General features: G+C 37.9%; 2 protein-coding genes across 2 annotated transcripts in view; one reads left to right on the top strand and one right to left on the bottom strand.

Moving 5' to 3' along the window:
* LOC139949118 (tRNA 2'-phosphotransferase 1-like) overlaps positions 1–12,769 on the top strand; it is a 120,365-nt gene that overhangs the window by 54,713 nt on the left and 52,883 nt on the right. The window lies entirely within an intron of this gene.
* LOC139948768 (tyrosine-protein kinase receptor-like) overlaps positions 1–12,769 on the bottom strand; it is a 74,060-nt gene that overhangs the window by 35,238 nt on the left and 26,053 nt on the right. The window contains exons 5-6 of the mRNA XM_071947126.1: positions 8,084–8,297; positions 1,604–1,737 (exon numbers count right to left, since the gene is read on the bottom strand). Of these exons, the coding sequence (XP_071803227.1) occupies positions 1,604–1,737; positions 8,084–8,297 (348 nt within the window). The remainder of the gene's footprint in view (positions 1–1,603; positions 1,738–8,083; positions 8,298–12,769) is intronic.

The raw sequence follows: 12,769 nt of genomic DNA, 5'->3' as shown, positions 1-12,769 counted from the left end.
GAAGACAGACTAACCCTACACATCAGCATACTTGTAAATATTGTACATGATGACAGAACATGCTGCACACTGAGGCTAGTAACCCCCACTCCCTCATCATCAGTCTCTAGGATAAAGCCCCCTGATGAAACTCCAATGTGTTACATTTAGGATGATACACAGTTTGAGGTAGTGTAGTGTCATGGGCCTGGTTCATCTCTTACAGAGGGAGGATGAAGCCCCCCCCCCCCAGCTCTTTAGTGTTTATAAATTTTTGATGATTTAGGGTGAAGAGACTCCATACATACGTCAATACAAACAAAATGTCTGCTTTTCGCTCCCCCACCCCCCCAAAAAAAAGTACTACAAAAATAAAAAACCCTTCAGGCAATAGGACATTTGCTTTAAAGTAGATAAATTCACTCGCCCTCATAAAATATTAACATATTGACGGTCCCAAACTGGGATAAATCACACACTTCTTGAAGTCGCCATTCAAATAAATATTTGATCATTTAACCATTAGTTTTTAATGAGCAATCGGATTGTGTCTCCACACTCATATGATGAGGTCATCAATGATTCATAATACAAACATATGCTTAAGTGGGCGTACCAAAAGTTAAATCATTTAGGTTCTCGACTCAACCATGAGTTTGTAGAGGTGAAAATATTGAGTTTGGGGTTGGGAATGAAGAAAATGAAGGCATGATTTGAACCTGATTAGAACCTGTGACCACCGGGTTGCTGAAAATATTTTTCAGCAAACTAACAAGCTAAGTAAACGCATTTGCTGTGTAGTTGCAAACAATTTGATGTACATGTACTTGATATTTACTTTATTACTAATCAACTTTATGGGTTTACTCGGAAATAGACTGTTATCATGGTGGGACAACCTTGCATTTAAGCAGATTGAAATCAGTAAGCCTACAACCACACTGAGGTCGAGGTGGGGGGGGGGGGGGAAACAGCCTGGGCTCTGTAAGGTAGGGTCATTAATTAGTAAATACTCCAATAATTAATGACTAACCTTTTTAAGGCATCTAAAAAGCACACATACGTGTGCAACAAGGGTGTTTTTTCTTTCATATATATACTCTGCAACTTCAACGACCAATAATTGAGTAAAAATGTTCACTGATTTGTTATTTTATGCATATTTTCGGATACACCCAGTGAGAATACTGGGCCCAGTTTAAAACAACCTGGAATCACAAAAACTTGCTATGCACGAAATCTCATGCTTAGCAAAAATAGGTTTCCAGCCAAAAGTCCATTGCTATGACTCAGGTACCCCACTCATTTCTTGCTTAGCAAGGAAAGTTGATAAGCATTTTTTTCTGCTTAACAGCTTTATGAAACTGGGCCCTGGTCTTTGACAATATTACCAAAGGTGTCCAGGGGTGGATTTCACAAAGAGTTAGAACTAGTCTTATCTCGAGTTAAGACCAGTTACTCGTCCTAACTTAGGACTATCCATGCAATTTGTATATCTCCTAGGACTAGTCCTAAGTTAGGACTGGTCCTAACTCTTTGTGAAATCGACCCCAGTGCCTTTAATTATCCGGAGCACCCGTGTATATTTTTTGCAATGGTTGACACAGGGAACAATGTCACTAACCTGGGGAGCAATCGCTGAACTCCAGGGAGTCAAGAGCAACATCCCCGAGATCTCCTCCTCCTCCTCTTACAGCCTCAAAGATAATCCGGAAAGACTCTCTCTGCCTCCCAAGATGCAGAACATCACCAAGCCACCTGCCAACCACAAACAGGAGGAAAACATTGGATGGTTAAAGACACTGGACACTATTAGTAATTGTCAAAGACTAGTCTTCTCACTTGGTGTATCTCAACATATGCATAAAATAACAAACCTGTGAAAATTTGAGCTCAATTCAGTGGCCGTTGAAGTTGCAAGACAATAATGGAAGAAAAACACCCTTGTCACACGAAGTTGTATGCTTTCAGATGCTTGATTTTGAGACCTCAAAATCTAATTCTGAGACCTCAAAATCTAATTCTGAGGTCTCAAAATCAAATTCGTGGAGAATTACTTCGTTCTCAAACACTATATTACTTCAGAGGAAGCCGTTTCTCACAATGCTTTATACTATCAACCTCTCCCCATTATTCGTTACCAAGTAAGGTTTTATGCTAATAATTATTTGGAGTAATTAACGATAGTATCCAGTGCCTTTTAAGGAGGAAAACTTGAAAGAGGTGGTTGTCTAGTGCAAGATTTAGAGGTAAAGCTTGCCCCATTTTCTTGGCGGATGTTAAGACAGAATAAAACGGAAACACACGTCCATTACCCAAATCAGTTCACAACGAAAAGGCCCCTGGCTATGGAATCTATGAATTTTGAAAGCCAGTTTTCCTTTTTTATGCAATGCCAAAAGAATGCCCTTAATACTCCCATTGAGGAGGTGTAAGTACATATCCCATCGTTGTAACCTACTCCCAAAATACTCGGAAATTGTACCCCTGAGGCCTTGTCGATCAAAGCAAGTTATTTTGTACAGTACTCATGGGGGCCAACCAGCTGCACTTAATTTGATGGAAATGTTTTGGTATTTTGGTATTTACTGTCTATCCCCAAGGAAAATTCTGCACAAATTGAAATGTGGATGTAATTTTTTTTGGCCAGCATTCAGCACATGATGCGACATTTGTGATCCCACATCTACAAAACAATTCTCAATTATGTGTTAACACCTAATTACTTCAACACTGTCAATACAAATTATTCATACATAGTTACTGTGAAATAATAAAATCTGAATTGTACATACTACGTTTTGGATTTAACACATAAGAAAGTACACGTTCATCTGGAGGTAATGGGTTCAAGTCCTGCTCTTGTCAGTTTGTCATCATTCAACCCCAAATTGTTAAAAATTGCAGTCAGTTTCCCTTGTGGTTTACTACTCAATATTTTTGACTCGATAGAAGTTTTGACGAATCTTCTGGTTTGAGAGAAGCATGGCTTAAAGGCAGTGGACACTATTGGTAACTACTCAAAATAATTATTAGCACGAAACCTTACTTGATAACAAGTAATGGGGAGAGGTTGGTAGTGTAAAACATTGTGATAAATGGCTCCCTCTGAAGTGGAGTAGTTTTTCGAGAAAGAAGTAATTGTCCACGAATTTGATTTCGAGACCTCAAGTTTAGAACTTGAGGTCTCAAAATCAACCATCTAAACGCACACAACTTCGTGTGACAAGGGTGTTTTTTCTTTCATTATTATCTCGCAACTTCGACGACCAATTGAGCTCAAATTTTCACAGGTTTGTTATTTTATGCATATGTTGAGATACACCAAGTGAGAAGACTGGTCTTTGACAAATACCAATAGTGTCCACTGCCTTTAATGACAGACAGGCAGCCGAGGAACTAGTATAATACAGGGATATACTAAAAAACAACAGCCTGTGCAATTCTCCAGCTGCGTCAAAATAATTCCCAACACGTGTCAAAAGCACAGTGTGAACACCTCTGGGTTCATTTTTGATCTGTGTATCCTCACACTGTAGTACTGGAGTACGTTTTTGGCTTTGATCTGTGTAGGCCCGTGGCAGTGTGAAACAATCACACAATACACGGATCGAAAGTTACACGTGTAACCCACAAGCTGATTTTACTCGGAGCTATGTGTTAAAGTTGAGCTGATTTGAGCTGCGTAGATTTCATAACAGATCGGACATCAACAGTGTGAAAAAGCCTTTTAGGCACTGGACACCTTTGGAAATTGTCAAAGACCAGTAATCTCACTTGGGGTATTCCAACATATGCATAAAATAACAAATCTGTGAAAATTTTGACTCAATTGGTCATCGCAATTGCAAGAGAATAATAAAAGAAAAAACACCTTGATGCATAAATTTGTGTGCTTTCAGATGTCAGATAGTAAAAGGCTTCAGGCCTAAAGTCTCTTTATTTGAGTGAGAAATTATTTCTTTCTCAAAAAGTATGATATTTCAGAGGGAGCGGCTTCTCACAATGTTTATACTACCAACAGCTCTCCATTGCTCGTTACCAAGTATTTTTTTATGCTAACAATTATTTCAAGTAATTAACAATAGTGTCCAATGCCTTCAAAATATATATCCTGATTCCCAGGTTGTGTAGTAAACTGGGCATGATGCCTGACTATATACTTCAGTGTATGGTTGTATAACTTATGACTGGTGCCCGCCAAACAAAGATATTGACAAAATAGAAATATATAGGGCAAGATAGATAGCTCTCTTGGTATGCTACTGGCAATAAATTTGAAGTTCACAGATTCAAATCCTATTTTAGTCAACTTTTTTGTTGTTCACCCAAAAAAGATTTGATTTGAACAGAAAGCTGCATGCGACGTAGCATTTATTCATCTAGTTGTTTTTTCTCTCTCTACAAACCTAATTCGGCATCGGAATGGTTTATTCAGCGACCGATGTCACACAGAGACCCGCATCTATAAATCAATTATGTTTCCAATCAGTTTAAGTTTGATGATGCCCGAATGCAAATATCCAAAAGGTGTTGTGGACTGAAATAATCACGTTATTTATTGTCAACAATTCGACAGCTGCATTTGGTGTAAGATGCAAGTTTCAGGGTTAGTATGTGATTGAATAAATTCTATAAATATTGATGGTTATACATTCTCCTGTTTGAAAATTTGACGTAATTTCGCTGTAGTGTAAGCCATATCCCCCACTTTATACAAACTGGCCATTCCACTGATTACTAGAAGCCATTGAAAGTTGCATTGTTATTCTTTCTTCGATGAGAAAGTTTCCAATTATAGAAATTGGCTTTTACTTGTGTCTTCAAAGACAATGGGTATCACATGTAAGCGTACTTTGATACCCAAGAGAACTGAAAGAAATCAGATTTGTTCACAGAGTTATTACTCAATGAGGGAGCTTATTATCATTGAATTGAAAAACACAAGACCACTAGGCTTGTCCTATTTTAAGGTTACTGGCCTGTTGCTAATTAATCACTGGCCTAAGGCCTGCGGTCAAATGATAATTACAAGCCCCAAGTCACCAATAGTTAAAATTCTTGGTTTCTCTCTGAGAGAAAAAAAAAACCCATCAATTTAAAGATTAAGACACCTATATTACTGATTTAACAACTTATAACACAAGCCTCCATACAATTTGTAGAATCTATATTGCCATGGGGATGAAGTTTTCTTGAGACAACATAACGATCCAAGATGTTGTCTAGGTATGCGGGACCCAGTCTGCCGGGACCAAACGCCCTTGGCTCCGTGTCACCGCATTCACCAAGGCGTGACATTCGCACACTTGATGGATCTTGAAGCCTTGGGGGTAGATTTTTTTCCCCTCTTTATAAAGAGACGAGAGTGTTCTCATTTCTCTGCTACTCTTTTAAGTGCTACTGTCATTAATAGGAGACATGTTGGCATGGTGGTACCTTTCCATGTCTAACTCTTCCACCACTGTGGACCCTGGTTCGAATCCCACCTCATAAACTAATCCCTGTGTGTGAATGGATTTTTCCTACGTCAATCTTCAAGACAAGAGTGTGCTCATTTCTTTGCTTCTCCTAAGTGCTACTATCATTAATAATGTGCTAAAGGAATTATGTTGGCATAGTGATGCCTTTCCCTGTCTTCCATCCCTGTGTACCCTGGTTCGAATCCCATCTCTTATTTATCCTTGTATGTGGATGGGTTTTTTCTCTGTCTATCTCCAAAGAGACAAGAGTGTTCTCATTTCTTTGCTTCTCCTAAAGTGCAACTTACATTAAGAATGTGTTAAAAGTGATCATGTTGGTACAGTGGTACCATTCCCTGTCTTTAATTACTGTGGACCCTGGTTCGAATCCCATCTCATAACATTCCTTGTATGTGGATGGGTTTTTTCTCTGTCTATCTTCAAGGAGACAAGAGTGTTCTCATTTCTTTGCTTCTCCTAAGTGCTACTATCATTAATAATGTGTTTAAATGGATCATGTTGGTATAGTGGTACCTTTCCTTTTCTTCTACCTCTATGGACCCTGGTTCGAATCTCATCTCATAATAAAGCCTTGGGTGGATGGGTTTTCCTTAGAGGGACAGGAGTGTTCTCATTTCTTTGCTTCTCCTAGGTGTCATTAATAATGTGTTCAAATGGAATCATATTGGCATAGTGGTACCTTTCCTTGTCACCAATCATCATTGCATTTAGATCACCGATGGCTAGAGGCAGTTCAAATCCTATACTTAAGCAGCGGTTAACGCATCTATTTATTTGTGTTTATTTTGCATCTGGACAAAAACATTTGTGTTTACCCCTACACTGATGTGTGTAAGGTACTGCATACTCAATGTCCCCCCCCCCCCCCCGAGTCCTGTGAAAAAAATCCTAGCCATTTTACTTGAGGCCAACTTAATGAATGGAATAACTACTGTAAATGTGAAGATGAGGCTAGACTATTCGCTCCCCTTCCAGCCTCAGTTTTAACCAGACTAATTTAAAAGTATGGACAAAACAAAGATGCCTGTAGTAAAAGGTCTAGCCATTGATCTTAAAGATCTTCAGGGAGATTGGTGGCTGCACCCAACCATCTTGTTTGAGTCCCACAGGCCTACCTCTGGCTGTCTACTAATTGAGAGGCGATGATGACAGGGAGAGGCAAACACTGGTTGTAGAGGATTGAACTTTTCCTCAGTTCAGTACACTTGGGCCCAATTTCATGGTTCTGCTTACTAGAAAGCAAGGAATCAGCGCTTACTGAAGCAGGGAATTCTCACGCTTAGGTCAAGCAGGGATTTTGGCTTGTGCAATTGCTTACTCCACGTTACTAGGGATTGTTCACTTACACAGCTAGCACAGAAATTTACCGCTTGCCTGCAAGCCGAGAATGATGATCGTAGGCACCGAAATTGGCGGTAAGCAGAGCCATGAAATTGGGCCCTGATTATGATGCCAGTGGTGGGTGACTTTTTCTCGACCATCAAAGATTGCAGACCCAATATGTTTTCCTTTTGAACTAATCATTTCATTCCTTTTAGGCCATACATGGACATTTCTTTGCACTTTCCCTAAGATTAAAGTCAGTTGTGTCATTAAATGGTCTAATACGAAGGCTTGATGCTTTGGCTCTGAAAAGGCAAGGGCACCAAGGATTTTCTCCTGTTTGATAAATTTCTAGAGGCACAGGTTTAAGAGGCACGAAGGGGCAAAAAGCCCAGGGGAAACGGAGGTGATTACCTCTATATTGCCTCTGTTAATTACCCGGCCTGAATACCACATTAAGACTATTTCAACTGCTGAATACATCATATTATTTAAAGGTATTTGATCTAAAAAAAATAATAAAGTCAACTAAAAACGGAGCATTTTTAAAACATATTCTTAGAGTACATTATGTTTTCCTGCAAAGACTTGCTGTGAATAAATAATAATTAGCCGTAATGTTGGTGGTCTCCCTATTTTGTCAGTATCTCTGCTTGGGGTGCCAGTCAGAAGCCATACAACTGTTAGCTGCCAAGTAGCCAGTGATCACACCTGTTGATAAGGGACAGCCTATTTTGTGGGATTGCATTAATGGGTATTGGTTGATTACGTTTTTTACGCTAATATAGCAAAAAAAGAGACTGGAGTGTCCAAACTCACAATCAAGCGTCTGAAACTCAAATTATTATGTTGATCTGTTACATATCTGAATCTCACTTGCATTTTTATCTTGCTTTTATATGAAGTTGAAATTTGCCTGTTTTATATTTGTATACATATCTTAAATGTTTTCATCCTGCACCCCCGTTGTTAAGTAATGAATTTGTAAATATTCTAAATAGACAAACATTAAATAAATAAATAAACAAAACATTTCTATAAATAAATCTATAGCAATCACTACCACTTCCGGTCATCATTAGGTCTACTAATTAACAAGTTAATTACATTAACACCCAAAGCATCTCAAGAACTGTTATTATAAAAGGATTTGCGACTAATCTCCTCTGCAATCCAAACTAAAGTTCAATACACTTTCAAACATCAATAAACGCTTATATGACTCTCTCAAACACATGCGTAATGCTTCTGTCACCCCCTCCCCCCACCCCCCCCCCCCTCAACCCCCTATAACTCACTGATTGTCTTGACTTCCTGTAACCTCCCAGATGGTTGCATTGCTGTCAACACGGTTAAGTATAACTCGCAGGGTACCAGCATCGCTGCCGTACATGTGGTACTGGAAATGGAAACGACATTGGGGACCAGACTCTGAATACCGCGGACTAATGAAGTACGATGATGTTCCTATGTCTTGGTTTGACGCATTGACGTATAGGTATCTGCCTTCCACTGAAATTAAACACACAAACGAAATTATAGTTTAGTTTAAATAATCCAAGATCTTACAATCAAATTAGACATTGGTTACTTTTTTTCTTCAAAATTGGCCTATTAAATATTTGCTGATTAAATTTGTTTGGCGCAGGGCATTCTATTCATTAGGAAGCAACCTTGTTGCAAATCAATTATAGCTTACTCGGAAAATGAATCAAGAAACTGTGTAGACCCTACATGAACAAAATATACGACCTTCGAATAAACCTATTTCAGCTCGTCACACTGTGTCCTTTAAAAATGCTTTTTATAAATTAGGGACAAAAGGTTTTCAACATATGACCCTGTTGATTCAGAGTTGGGTGTAATATCTTGGCATGATTTTATGTCACTGCTTACCATTTCTGTGCTTGTGACCCATAGATTTATGTTTAGCTTTGTGTTTATGGGCCAGCCAGAAAAGATGAATAGAGACTTAGTTTTCACAGGCTCTATTAAAAATCTACATCTGCAAACTTTCACGGAGTGGAGTGGTCGGTCAAGGCCAGAAAAGGATAAGACATCTGCACTTGTATCTTTACATATGAAATCATGAGTCACTCCATATATGTATGTATGTGCTAAGTAAGTGCTAACATGACCCATGGATGTAGAATTAACTTCATGCATGAACCATGATTGAACCAACCGCTAACACCACATTTTTCCTTATTGACGATGGGATTGGAAAAATCAGCTTGATATATAATTATTGTTATTATTTTTTCTTTTTCTTCTTTCTGTGAACTTAAGCATAATAAGACAGATTTGAACCAACCGCTAACACCACATTTTTCCTTATTGAAGATGGGATTGGAAAAATCAGCTTGATATATAATTATTGTTATTATTTTTTATTTTTCTTCTTTCTGTGAACTTAAAGCCATTGGACCCTTTCGGTGCAGAAAAAAAGAAAAAAGTTCACAGATTTACAAATAACTTACAGGGTTTACAGAAGGCAATGGTGAAAGACTTCTCTTGAAATATTATTCCATGAAATGCTTTACTTTTTGAGAAAACAGCAAAACAATATAAATTCTCGTTAACGAGAATTACGGATTTATTTTAAACACATGTCATGACACAGGCGAAACGCGCAGAAACAAGGGTGGGTTTTTCCGTTGTTTTCTCCCGACTCCGATGACCGATTGAGCCTAAATTTTCACAGGTTTGTTATTTGATATAGAAGTTGTGGTACACAAAGTGTGGGCCTTGGACAACACTGTTTACCGAAAGGGTCCAATGGCTTTAAGCATAATAAGACAGATTTGTTTTGTATCAAGTGAAATTCATACTCACTTAATAAAAATATGGTCTGCCTTAGTTTGGAAAACTTTGTCTTATTTTGGAAATCTTTACAACATCAAATTGTGTGTTGTCGGTTGCGCCAAGAACTGACAAAATGGGTAAAAATTCACAAAATTTTGCAATTCAAAGCAGGGAAGCCTGAAGCAAAACAAGGGGCAGAAACGATCTTAGTTTACACGGGCTATATTAAAGCTTTCTCCATTAGAGCACATTATCGTAGTACGACTTCTGCATTTTCACCAAGTGGCTTATCTGTAGACCCCTTAAAGTTAATTATTTTTATGAAATGTTGTATGCAATGGCTTTCACACAGTGCTCTCCCAGCAAACTTTTTTTCTCGTTTTCACAAAGTGATGTATGTGTTTAGGAAATCATAACTAATTAAACAGTTGCAATATTGAAAACTTATTGACTGCAGTTCTGTACAAATGAAGAAGTCAGCATTATTTTGGTAGTAAATTTGTTTTCAAGAAAAAGTACCCAGTCTCCAAAACAGCAGCTCAATTTTTTTTATCAACTTCAACTGTGATTTTCTCCAAACACAGAGTTTTGGCTGTAAAGCACTATACGCCAGTAGGTGGCCCCACAGACGTTGTTTTGCATCAGTTACATGCTTAACATGTCCAGCCCTGCCCCTACTCCCTTGCACACACACCAAATAAAAAGTGAAAAAAAGAATTAACACTATATAATCCTATCAAAAGAAAGAAAAGGTAAAACATTTGCTTTGTCCTTTTTCTTTTCTTTTTGTATCCTTTTTATGCCTTTTATTGCACTTATTGTTCTTGTGTTGTTGAGGTAGAATAAATAATAATAAGAAATAGAAAAACGCAGTAGAATAACAATACCATCCTCCTACCCAGCCCCCCCCACCCCTCCCCTTCTGACCATCTTCAAGTTGTTGCCTCCAAGGAGTGGGCGAAGAAGAGTTATTTGTAAATTTGTCCTCTGAGAGAGGACGACACAGCCAAGAATTAATGAACCCTGACTAGACTCATTAAGCAAACAATGCAACCATAGGCCTTCTCCGCTCTCCTTGGTCGACCATGTGTGGAATTCAAATGTCATTTCTTTGCCACTGTCTAATCAAGAAGGCCAACAACAACAACATCTATTTGGTTCTTTGAGGCGTTCCCCGCTTCCCGCACATAGTGCTTTATCGGAAATTAGTCTCCGCTGTGCCATGAATGTCAAAGGATAATTAGTCGCGTCACTCCAAAGACACAAGGAGTGATCTATTTTGATAATAAGATTTACCGTGTACTCCCCTTGGTTTTGTTTCTTAGTTTAAAACAAAAGTCCAAACATACTGCAAAACTGCCGTGTAGAACCTACATGTACATGCGTGTATTTTTCAGCAGAGACTGTTTAGTTAGCAAGACACAAACTACAGTTACTATAAATTCTCAGTATTCTGTTAACCCTTTAGTCCCTGCACCGCCCGAGTTTGCTGAAATCCAATTTCTCAAGATTCTTGCAGTAAATTACTGGAATCGTAGTTCAAATTTTAAAAGATACCCATGGCTTAATGTGTATGCACAATTTTTTTTCCTTTCGGTAATATTTGTATAAAAGTACAAGTTCTCATGGGAACAATAAATGCCTCTCATTAAACGCCTACGGTAATTTTTATGGCGAATATTTTTGTGCATGGATAAAATGGACACAATAGCTTTTCAAGGCTTTTGTCTGGCTCAATGCTCATACTGATTAAATGCGAAGGCGTTAATTTTCGACAATATCATCATAAATGATGAACAGTTTCCTGTTTACTAATGAGCGTTTTATTTTTCGTAAGAGCTAAATTATTTCATCATCATTAGCTTCGACAAGTCAACTGTGAAGGGAGAATTAATAACGATCTATAACAACTAGGTTTATTAACAAATGCGTAGACCTACTAATGACTATCAAGTTTTCTTTTTTTTCTACAAACACAAGCTAGCGAGGTTTCCTCGTACCGCATACAGTGTATCGCTATAGGCGGCTGGGCGGTACAGTGGCTAAATGGTATTTCTAATCATTCTGTTCATCAGCATTTCTGAAGTATTCTGTTGCAGAATTTCTTAACACTCAGTTGCAATATTTCTCCGTTATCAGTTGTAGTATTTGTTAGTATTCTGGGCCCATTTTCATATAGCTGCACAAAAAGCAGCTTAGCACAACAAAATTGTACTTACCAGAAAGTTTACCTACTAAACTGCCATGTCACATGTACAATTTGTGACTGGTATCCTGCTCGTTTCTGCTAAGCAGAAATGTAATATTGTTGTAATATTTCTCAGCACTCTGTAGCAGTATTTCACAAAATTAGGATGAAATACCTCCCAGAAAGATTATTCTGTTGCAGTATTTCTCAGGATTCTTTTGAAAAACTTCTCGATAATGTGTTGCAGTATTTCTCAGTATTTTTTGCAATTTTTCCTCACTATTCAATCCTTCAAAATATCCAGACAGGATGTGCATTCTTCAATGGACAGGATGTCCATTCTTCAATACCACTCTACTTCTTTGTATTCTAACAGAAAGAAATCTCTAAGTGACAAAATAATTTTCCAAACCTGGCCTCAATTTATGCTCTAATTTTAACCAATAAAAAACCCTAATCCCCAGTCATATTGATAATGCCACGTCTGCCAAGCTGAAGCATTTCCCTCTTTTTTGCTGTTAATAAGCATTGGAAGTTATCAAACGCTTGATTCAAAACCAAGTCGCTTTAAAGTGAAACTTCTTTCCCCACCAAGTTGACCAAAAACTAAAAAAGTTCTTTGAAATGTCTTTGTATGATAAGTGAAACATAATAAGTGTTTATTATCTTTAACTTCTGTGTATTATTCTAACAAAGTAAAACAGTTCCAAAACAAAAACAAATTGTTGGAGAACAATGCCAGGCCGGGGCATCCAGTTTATGATAAGATTTTGATAAGATTTATAGCCTAAGGTTAGATTACTCTAAACAGTGCTTGAGCCATTTCCTTTTTGCTCACAAAGTTCTTTGCGAAGGAAGTTTAATGAAAGGAAGACTAAGTTTCCGGGTCCCAAAGAAAAAGTTGGTAAAAAGTATTTGTTATGAAAGACACTTGTCGAGCATCAAAGATAACATTACATTGTGAAGAGTTGGCAAAAGTGCTATAATAGAG

Source organism: Asterias amurensis, chromosome 1, assembly GCF_032118995.1.
Source record: "Asterias amurensis chromosome 1, ASM3211899v1".
NCBI lineage: Eukaryota > Metazoa > Echinodermata > Asteroidea > Forcipulatida > Asteriidae > Asterias > Asterias amurensis.
The sequence above is the reverse complement of the archived record's forward strand: the minus strand, read 5'-3'. Positions and strand labels throughout refer to the sequence as shown.